The sequence below is a fragment of the Rhincodon typus genome, chromosome 37, assembly GCF_021869965.1.
Source record: "Rhincodon typus isolate 14 chromosome 37, sRhiTyp1.1, whole genome shotgun sequence".
In the NCBI taxonomy this organism is placed as follows: domain Eukaryota; kingdom Metazoa; phylum Chordata; class Chondrichthyes; order Orectolobiformes; family Rhincodontidae; genus Rhincodon; species Rhincodon typus.
In genome coordinates, this window is record NC_063368.1 from 18,230,386 (window position 1) to 18,240,901 (window position 10,516).

General features: G+C 44.8%; 1 protein-coding gene across 1 annotated transcript in view; it reads right to left on the reverse strand.

Annotated features, from left to right (window-relative positions):
• LOC109920826 (SH3 domain-binding protein 1-like) overlaps positions 1-1,685 on the reverse strand; it is a 90,548-nt gene extending 88,863 nt beyond the window's left edge. The window contains exon 1 of the mRNA XM_048617375.1: positions 1,539-1,685. Within this exon, the coding sequence (XP_048473332.1) occupies positions 1,539-1,594 (56 nt within the window). The 5' untranslated portion in view covers positions 1,595-1,685. The remainder of the gene's footprint in view (positions 1-1,538) is intronic.
• Positions 1,686-10,516: the final 8,831 nt, after the last annotated feature.

Consider the following 10,516-nt stretch of genomic DNA (forward strand, 5'->3'; position numbering starts at 1 on the left):
CTTGTGATTTCAGGCAAACCTTTTCTTTGATGACAGTGGGAGCTGTGACATCCAGTGAAACTGCAGATATGATCTTGGTTTAAGTTATCATCCTACATTCTTAATACTTTCTTGAAACTGGATTTGGCATCCCAGTGTGGCAATGGCCTAGTGGTATTATCACTAGACTATTAATCCGGAAATTCAGGTGATGTTCTGGGGGACCTCGGTTCAAATCCTGCCATGGCAGATGGTGGAATTTGAATTCAATGAAGATTATGGAATTAAGAGTCTAATGATGACCACAAAACCGTTGCCAATTGTTGGAAAAGCCCATCTGGCTCACTAATGCCCTTTAGGGAAGGAAATCTGTCCGATGCCTACATGTGACTCCAGACCCACAGCAATGTGGCTGACTCTAAACTGCCCTCTGGGCAATTAGGGATGGGCAATAAATGCTGGTCTAGGCAGAGACAACCACATCTCATGTGTGAGTGGCTTCACCCCAAATTCTCGTGGTTAAAGGGTATGGGAAGAGAGTGGGAACAGGAGACTGATCAGCCACGATGATATTAAATGGTGGAGCAGGCTCGAAGGGCTGAATGGCCTATTTTCCATGTTGCTATGTCTCATTTCATAGAGGACTCCTGCAGGCCACTCACTGAGATCCTTCAGTGCCAGCCCCACAGTTGCTTCAAGGAAGAGATACTTCTTTAAATATTAAAAACGGATATCTGCTTTTTCATTCCTCAAATCTGGAACCCAAAGAGCCTCTTCAGAATAAATGTGCCAACATAGTCCTTCACTGCCCTTAAACACCCAAAGGGCAATTGAAAGAGAGGCTTCCACACTAGTTCCATCTGAAACACGGCCGTGAATATATAAAGTCATGTGGGGAGGTTTAAGCAATAGATGAAGGATAAGCAAGGCCTTATGGCCCATCGCGTCCATACTGGCTAATGGATCCCGTGAAAACTTCCTGAATTGGGAACACAGGTTGAAAAAATCGGGTGTGCCAATGGACTTTTCCAATCGAACTTGGCATTTTAAAATTCTTGTCCACTGGAAGATTGGCAGACTGACCCAATGGCCAGTTCTGTGGTAGATTTATCATCAGTCTAATCATCATCACCCTCGCACCCCATGCTCCCCCCACCCCAACCCAAATACTGACTCCACATTGTTATCTCAATATTGACAGCATGTGTTAATTTAAAATGTCAAAGCAGGGTTTGAGGGTGAAGGAGGGGAGGACTGTCTTGTAGATATGTTGAGCATTAACCCATGAGTACAGTTAAGGCACTGTGACAAAACCATAGACAGCAAAAGGAATCAATCCGATTGTCCCACAACTCCAGCTGCACATAGTCAAACAACGTATTATTTCAGTTTTTACTATCCAACTGCAGTCAATGCCTTTCTTTAATTATCACAAAAGAGCTCCACTTGAGTTAAATACATTGACGAGCCAGTTACTTCCTAATTTGAGTATTGCAAAACCAACAGGCAAAATGCATTTTAAAAACCTCACTTACACCAAACTTCTATATGAATCTTACCTGTTTACAGTATGGTTCGCTAACTGCAACATCCGATTAAACTGTTTCTTCATCATTTTCAAAACTGTTCTTTTTTCTTAAATATATAAATGTGTGTGTGCTTGTGTACTTTAGCTCAGCTGTATTTGGAGCTGCTCCTTTTAGCACCCGATCCAGTTAGTGGGTGTGAGCTCAGCATTTCTGTTCCCTCCCACAAACGTTGAAAATGAAACACGCCTTAAAGCCACATTCTGATGCTTCTGAATCACTTTGTGATGGTACTGTGAAAGTTGGCATGAATCCTCTTTTCCCTAGCATTTTCTTTCCCTTCATGGTGAGCACTCCTCCATATTCGATGCACTGTCTGAGGTTTTCTGTTAATGGTTATCTCCCAACAGTGCTGCAACTTTGCATATCCTTCTCTCTGTACACTCCACATCCAAATACATTGCTTTCAAAAGTGTTGAGGTAAAGTAAGGAAGAAGGGGATTTGGGGGAATGCAAAGTGGCAGAGTTGATTGGAACATGGCAAAGACCCAGAAGACAACAATGACTTCACAACTTTTAGATTTGGGCATCCAAAGAATCTGTCACCCATTGGAGTAGGCCATTCAGCCCTCTGGATCCTGTTTCCAAACCTCAATTAGATCACTCAGCCCTGAATCCTGTATATTGGCCAGAATACCAACTGCCAGAGGAAGTGGTAGGGGTTGGTACAATTACAACATTTAAAAGGTATCTGGATGGGCACATGAATAGGAAGGGGTTAGAGGGATATGGGCCAAATGCTGGCCAATGGGACTAGATTGATTTAGGATACCTGGTTGGCATGGATGAGTTGGACCGAAGGGGCTGTTTCTGTGCTGTACAACACTACAACTCTAGTAGGTTTCTTGTGGCACAATGGTAGTGTTCTTACCTGAGAGCAAGGAGGCCTAGGCCCAAGCCTTGTCTGCCACAGAGGAATATCATAATATCTCTAAACAGATTGATTAAAATAAATACAACCCTAGGTTGTCGTGGTCTCAAGATGCATGGGCTACTCACTATCTCAACTCTCACCAGTAGTCCCTCCCTAAGGGCATTGAGGGTCAACCTACAGCACATGGACTGCAGCGGTTCAAGAAGGCAGCTCACCCCCATCTTCTCCAGGGGCAGCTAGGGATAGACAATAAATGCTAGGCCCAGCCAATGATGCCCACATCCCATGAATGAATAAAATAAATGGAATCACTTCACTGTGAGCAACTGTACCTCCAACTGTCTGCAAAATTCCAGAATTCCCTCCCTAAACACTTATATAAGAACTAGGAGCGGCAGTAGGCCATTCAGCCCCTTGGGCATGCTCTCCTATTTAATACAATCAAAGTTAATCTCATCTCAGCCTCAACTCCACTTTCCTGCCTGCTCTCCGTAACCTTTTGGCCTGTTACTAATGAAATATCCTTAAATTTACTCTCTGTCCCTGCGTCCACCACACTATGGGATAGTGAATTCCACAGATTCAGGACCCTTTGACAGAAGTCATTCCTCCTTAAATCTCTTTATCTTAAAACTGTGACTTCTCATTGCAGATTGACCCATATGAGGAAACATCCTCTCTACGTCTACTGTGCTAATCCCCTTTCACATTGTATAGACCTCAATTTTACCCCGTTCTCTTCTTTAAGATGTTCCTGTAAACCCTTCTTGTTGAACCTGTCCTAATCTTCTCAAATCGACAGGATGGTATGTTTTTACTGTGTTAGTAGTTGAGTTGGTTGTATCATTTGGTTCAGTGACTAGAGTGCCACAATGAGTAAAACCAATAGCGTGGGTCCAATCCTTGTAACACCTGCGTTAGTTTGTGGAGCCCCTAGCTCCTTAACTTACCCTGCCGTATCTGGTTACTCCCAAGTTACACATAACCAATTGCTTTTCTCTAATGTAGAGAGATGTCTCTGGTGCTTTGTGTTCTATGGTTCCTTACGTGGCACTTTGTAATCTACCTTCATTAAACAAAAGTTGTTGATTTTTTTTATTAACTAATTTTAGGGATTTCAGTCTTGACGTAAAGAGTGTTGGAGGAGACCAATCTCAGGGGCACCCAACCAATTTGGCACGGTGGCTCAGTGGTAAGCACAGCAGCCTCCCAGTACCAGGGACCCAGGTTCGATTCTAGCCTCGGGTGACTGTGTGGAGTTTGCACATTCTCCCCGTGCCTGCATAGGCTTCCCTCCAGTTGCTCCAGTTTCATCCCACAATGCAAAGTTGGGCAGGTTCGGTGGGTTGGCCATGCTAAATTGCCCTGTAGTGCCCAGGGACTTGCAGATTGAGTGGATTGGCCATGGGAAATGTACGATTACAGAGATAGGGTAGCGGGCGGGGTCAGTGCGGACTCGATGGGCCGAATGGCCTGCTTCCACACTGTGGGGATTCTATGATTCGCAAGCTGTTTGTCACTCAGCTTAACACAAGCAGCATGCACATACAGAACACACTGTGCTGATGTTCTCAGGTTAAGTTGCATTGTTGCATTGTTATGCTGCAGACAGGTGTTGCACATTGCTCCACATGACAAATATAGAGCCCTGCTCATTTCCTGCAACCTTTTGTTGAGCTGTATGTTCAGCTTGCCACCGTTATTTTTTTCCAGTTATGGTTCAGTTGGTTTCTCCCTCGTCTCTGATGTCAGAATGGTCGCGGATTCACGTCCCACTCCACTGTCTGGAGCATGAAGAAATCTCAGCTCTGTGTACAACCATATTGCATGGTCAGCCATGCTGTCAATTGTTTGAGATGTTAAATAAGTGCCATGTCTCCTCTCTCCTATGGATATGGAAGATCCTATTGCACTATTTAACGGGGTGCAGGGGAATTCTCCCAATATACTGGCTTGGTATTTGTTTCTGAACCAACATCAGGAAGAACAGAGGATCTGGTTATTTTTACAAATCTGGCTGTGGCATCCTATGCACAACTAAAGCCACATTTCCTGTGTTCCAGAAGTGGCTACACTGCGAATTACTTCATCGGCTCTTGTAAGCTTTGGGACATCTTGAGGCGTTGTGGAAAGCACTATTGAAATGCAAGTCTAATTTTCCTTTGATGTGCTGGTGTACCTCATGCAAACATACAAGCTGCAAAATGCGACAACTGCAACTTGCATTCATGTAGCACCTTTGAGATAGGAACGCACCGTTAGCCACAATCTGGCAATCTAAATTTGACACAGAATGACATCTGAACATGTCACCGCTGGTTTGTTTGAAGAAGTTGGTAATAAGCAGAGTTTCAAAGATTTAGATTTAGCTTTTATTGTCACATGTACTCAAGCAAGGAAGCACAGGAGTACAGTGGAAAATGTATAATGTCACTACTCATGGTGCCATTTTAGGGACCAAGGTACCTAGGGACAAGAAACTTTGGTACAAAGTAGTAAGAGAAACAGAGTTAAAAAGTTAAGCATTACTTTCATAGCGTACCTATAAAAAACAGAAATAAGGTAAAACTTCACATTAACGTCTTTCTTAATTTAAACTAGGAAAACAAAGGAATAAGTTAAACATTGAACGGTAAGAAAAACAAAGTTGCTGGAAAAGTTCAGCAGGTCTAGCAGTATCTGTGAAGGAGAAAACAAAGTTAACGTTTCCTCAGAACTGATGGTGGCTGGGAAAATGTCAGTTTATAAGCAGAAAGTAGGGAGTAAACGATAGGATAGAGCCCAAAGAGAGAGAAAGACAGTTTTGAACAGTTTTGGATGAGCCCTCCGCTTATCTCGATCTCCAGGAGACCTCAGCTGCCTGTTTGTGATGCCACTGACACAGATACTGTCGCTGCTACTGAAATGGCCGCCTCTCTGATTTCCCCCCGGTGCCTCGGGAACATGCCCAGGCAGGACACACTTGCTCACCGAGCCGAGACACCGCCACGGGGCAACGTGAAGAAACAACAAGAGGGGGAAAACACCAAAAACAGGGGAAGGACAAAGAGAAAAAAAAGGAAAAGAAGAGAAGGAACTGGATGGAGTAGAGGGAGAGAGGTGGAGAGTCAGAGTATGGAGGGAATTGCAGAGATAGGCAGCTGCAAGGAGAAATGACCCATGTGAGTGTTGACTGATTGGAGGAACAGGCTGGGGCTCCTAATGTCTCTGAATGGTCATTAGATCTGTGTTCCTTCATTATAATGAGTTACTGTCCAATTTCCTTCCGTGCTTCTTTGAAGGCCATGCTGCCTGCTGGGATATGATTCCACGGTGAGTCAGCCATTTTTAATTTTCAACACGGGCTGGCTATTCAACATTGGGGCAGCACAAAACAATAAAATCTTCACCCAACACTCCATTCCCTGAAGTCTGATTGGGAGTAGGAACGTGACAGAGGGGGATATAGGATACTGAAGAATCATTATAGAGCAGAAAAAAGCATGTCTGAACTGGTTCCCCGAATGTGCAGTTCACTTAGTGCCATCTTTCGTCCTTCTCCCTAGAATTTTTCATATGGCTCTGGATTCCCTTCTGATTGCTCCTCTCACTTCCACCACTGACTGTGGGCCTTACATTCCAGATACCAACAACTCATCGCATTATCAAGATTTTCTCCTGTTACTTCTGCTTTTGTCACACATTACTTTAAACTTGTGCCCTTTCGACATTGATTTTTTTTTGAGTGAGAACGGTTCCTCCCTGAGCGCTCTCTCCAGGTCCCTCAGGATTTTGAAAACCTCCATTGAATCTCCTCTCCCTCTAAGGAAAACGGCCGTAACTTCACCAATCCATCTTCTCAACTGAAGTTCCTCAACCATGGATTCTTGTAAATCTTTTTGGCGCTCTTTCCAAAGCCTTCACGTCCTTCCTAAGATGCAGTGCCCACATTTGACAGCAATCTGACAGCTGACGCTGAATGAGTGACTTATTTCCAAGATGGCGGTGCAGTAGCACGCTTCAGCCAGACTCTGTCTGCTCCACCTGTTCTTCCTCTTCTTTTCTTCTCTTTTCTTCCCCTTAGTGATTTTTCTCTTCTCCTCTGCCGGCCTCTGACCATTCCCCTCCTTTGGCATTGACTCCCGGCCTCCAACTACTGGAGACCTCCCACCCAGGCATAGCGGTCTCCCGTAGCGGCCTACTATCCTGGCATGGTGACTTCCCTACCTATTGGAGCGGCCTCTCAGCTTGGCACCCTCTTGGCTTGGCATGGCATCCTCAGCCTAGCTTAGCAGTCTGGAGCGATCTCCCAGCCTCACGATCCTCAAGGTGAAACCCTGCACGGTCTAGAGCCAAGGCCTGGTGTGGACTGGAGGCTAGGTACCAGCATGGGCTGGGTTGGAAGACCGCTGTTCTGAACTTTTTATTTCTGCAGTGCTGGACATGTTATTTCTATATTTTCTAAGACCTTGTATGTAAAGAAGCTGTACCTAGGTACCTTTTTACCTTAGATAGCACTGTAAGTGGGAATGTATAAACTTTTCACTATACTCATTGAGTATATGTGACAATAGAGTCTAATTCTAATACAAGTTCAACATCAACTCCTGGTTCTTGTCATCTTTGTTAATAAAGCCCTATTGCTCTCAACTGGAATAGAAACAGGCCATTCGGCCCAACTGATCCATATTGCGGTTTCACCTTCACTCAATCCTTCTCCTCCTCATCTGAATTCATCACTGGGACCATCTACAGGCAGTTACAGAGTCACAGAGTCATAGAATCATAGAGTCACGGAGCTGTACAGTGTGGAAACAGATCCTTCAGTCCGACTCGTCCATGCTGACCAGATATCCTAAATAAATCTAGTCCCATTTGCCAGCATTTGGCCCATATCCCTCTAAACCCTTCCTATTCATGTACCCATCCAGATGCCTTTTAAATGTTGTATTTGTACCAGCCTCCACCACTTCCTCTGGCAGCTCATTGCATACAAGCACCGCCGTCTGTGTGAAAACATTGCCCCTTTTAGATCTTTCCCTTCTCAGTCCTTGGGTTACGAATGGGTTCTGTCCCTGAATTAGGTCGTAAGTCTATTTGTACGTAAGTTGGAGCATGGTACAGTATAGAATATCTGATTGTAAGTTCAAGCAACTGCTCTCATGTTGGATCCTTAAAATTAACAGCAATATGGCATCTCATTTGTATGTCAGACGATGGCAAATTGGGGACCCTCTGTATTCCCTTCTCCCTCAAATGCTGGTCTAGTTTATCTTCAAATACATCAAACTATTCACATTGCCACTCCCTATCTGATGTTCCTCCTTTCCAGCCCAGGGAAGGGGAAATGTCCCTTGAATAGTAAGCTATCTGCACATCATGACAGTGTATTTGGTGAGATAGACCCTTAAAGAGGAAGTCTGATCATGAGAACAGCCACATGATCCCAAACTCAGCGAAAGGGGAAATTCCTCCATCAATCCGATGGTCATTGTCAGTGCTGAATGGTTCCTGTTTCGTGCGGATGGGTGCGAGCTGAGTAAAACAGCTTGCCAGCAGTGATTTTGAACTCAATTCTCCTTCAGCGCCCTGACACTCAATGATACCGTGAGCAGTACCCTTCACAAGATATGACTGTCTCTGGCAAGGCCAGTAGTTATTGCCCATTCTTAATTGCCCCTTGAGAAGGTGACAGTGAGCCGCCTTTGGGAATTGACCAGACTGGCTTACCAGGTTATTTAAGAGTGAACTCCTGGAGTCACGTGTAGCTCAGATCAGGTAAAGACTGCAGATTTCCTTCCCTAAAGGTTGTAGGATGTATTTTTATGACAATCCAGTGGTTTTGCGGTCATCATTACAGGTAGTAGACATTTTTAAATCTCAGATTTATTGAATTTTTGAATTTAAACTTTTGGTGTGATTTGATCACATATCACCAGATTCCTGGATTAACTATCTTAAACAACCCTGATACTAAATAACCCCTAATCTGTAAACAAACTGTATACTAGATAATCAGTCTGTAAACAATCTGTATACTAAATAACTGGAGTTGGGTGCACTTCCCGCAGATGAAGTCAGTAATTTAAAGTCGTGGTCCACATAGGCACCAACGACATAGGTAGGAAATGGGATGGGGACGTAAGGCAGAAATTCAAGGAGCTAGGGTGGAAGCTTAGAGCGAGAACAAACAGAGTTGTTATCTCTGGTTCGTTACCCGTGCCACGTGCTAGCGAGGCGAGGAATAGGGAGAGAGAGCAGTTGAACACGTGGCTACAGGGATGGTGCAGGAGGGAGGGATTCAGATACCTGGATAATTGGGGCTCATTCTGGGGTAGGTGGGACCTCTACAAACGGGATGGTCTACATCTGAACCAGAGGGGTACCAATATCCTGGGGGGGAAATTGCTAATGCTCTTCGGGAGGGTTTAAACTAATTCAACAGGGGGATGGGAACCTGAATTGTAGCTCCAGTGTACAGGAGGTTGAGAGTAGTGAGGTCATAAATAAGGTTTCAAGGTCGCAGGAGTGTACTGGCAGGCAGGAAGGTGGTTTGAAGTGTGTCTACTTCAATGCCAGGAGCATCCAGAATAAGGTGGGTGAACTTGCAGCATGGGTTGGTACCTGGGACTTCGATGTTGTGGCCATTTCGGAGACATGGATAGAGCAGGGACAGGAATGGTTGTTGCAGGTTCCGGGGTTTAGATATTTCAGTAAGATCAGGGAAGGTGGTAAAAGAGGGGGAGGTGTGGCATTGTTAGTCAAGGACAGTATTACGGTGGCAGAAAGGACGTTTGATGACAACTCGTCTACTGAGGTAGTATGGGCTGAGGTTAGAACCAGGAAAGGAGAGGTCACCCTGTTGGGAGTTTTCTATAGGCCTCCGAAAAGTTCCAGAGGCCACTGCTGTTTGTCATTTTTATAAATGACCTGGATGAGGGCGTAGAAGGATGGGTTAGTAAATTTGCGGATGACACCAAAGTTGGTGGAGTTGTGGATAGTGCGGAAGGATGTTGCAGGTTACAGAGGGACATAGATAAGCCGCAGAGCTGGGCTGAGAGGTGGCAAATGGAGTTTAATGTAGAGGAAAAGATTGCAAAGATGATTCTGGATAGGAGCACAAGTAACAGGGTAGTTGTTATGGGGGACTTTAACTTTCCAAATATTGACTGGAAACGCTATAGTTCGAGTACTTCAGATGGGTCAGTTTTTGTCCAATGTGTGCAGGAGGGTTTCCTGACACAGTATGTATCAACAAGAGGCGAGGCCACATTGCATTTGGTACTGGGTAATGAACCAGGCCAGGTGTTAGATTTGGAGGTAGGTGAGCACTTTGGTGATAGTGACCACAATTCGGTTACATTTACTTTAGCGATGGAAAGGGATCGGTATATACCGCAGGGCAAGAGTTATAGCTGGGGGAAAGGCAATTATGAGTCGATGAGGCAAGATTTAGGATGCATAGGATGGAGAAGGAAACTGCAGGGGCTGGGCACAATTGAAATGTGGAGCTTGTTCAAGGAACAGCTACTGCGTGTCCTTGAGAAGTATGTACCTGTCAGGCAGGGAGGAAGTGGTCGAGCGAGGGAACCGTGGTTTACTAAAGAAGTTGAATCTCTGGTCAAGAGGAAGAAGGAGGCTTATGTAGAGATGAGGCGTGAAGGCTCAGTTAGGGCGCTTGAGAGTTACAAGTTAGCCAGGAAGGACCTAAAGAGAGAGCTAAGAAGAGCCAGGAGGGGACATGAGAAGTCATTAGCAGGTAGGATCAAGGAAAACCCTAAAGCTTTCTATAGGTATGTCAGGAATAAAAGAATGACTAGAGTAAGCTTGGGGCCAGTCAAGGACAGTAGTGGGAAATTGTGTGTGAAGTCCGAAGAGATAGGAGAGGTGCTAAGGTGCTAAATGAATATTTTTCGTCAGTATTCACACAGGAAAAAGACAATGTAGTCGAGGAGAATACTGAGATACAGGTTATTAGACTAGACGGGATTGAGGTTCATAAGGAGGAGGTGCTAGCAATTCTGGAAGGTGTGAAAATAGATAAGTCCCCTGGGCCGGATGGGATTTATCCTAGGATTCTCTGGGAAGCTAGGGAGGA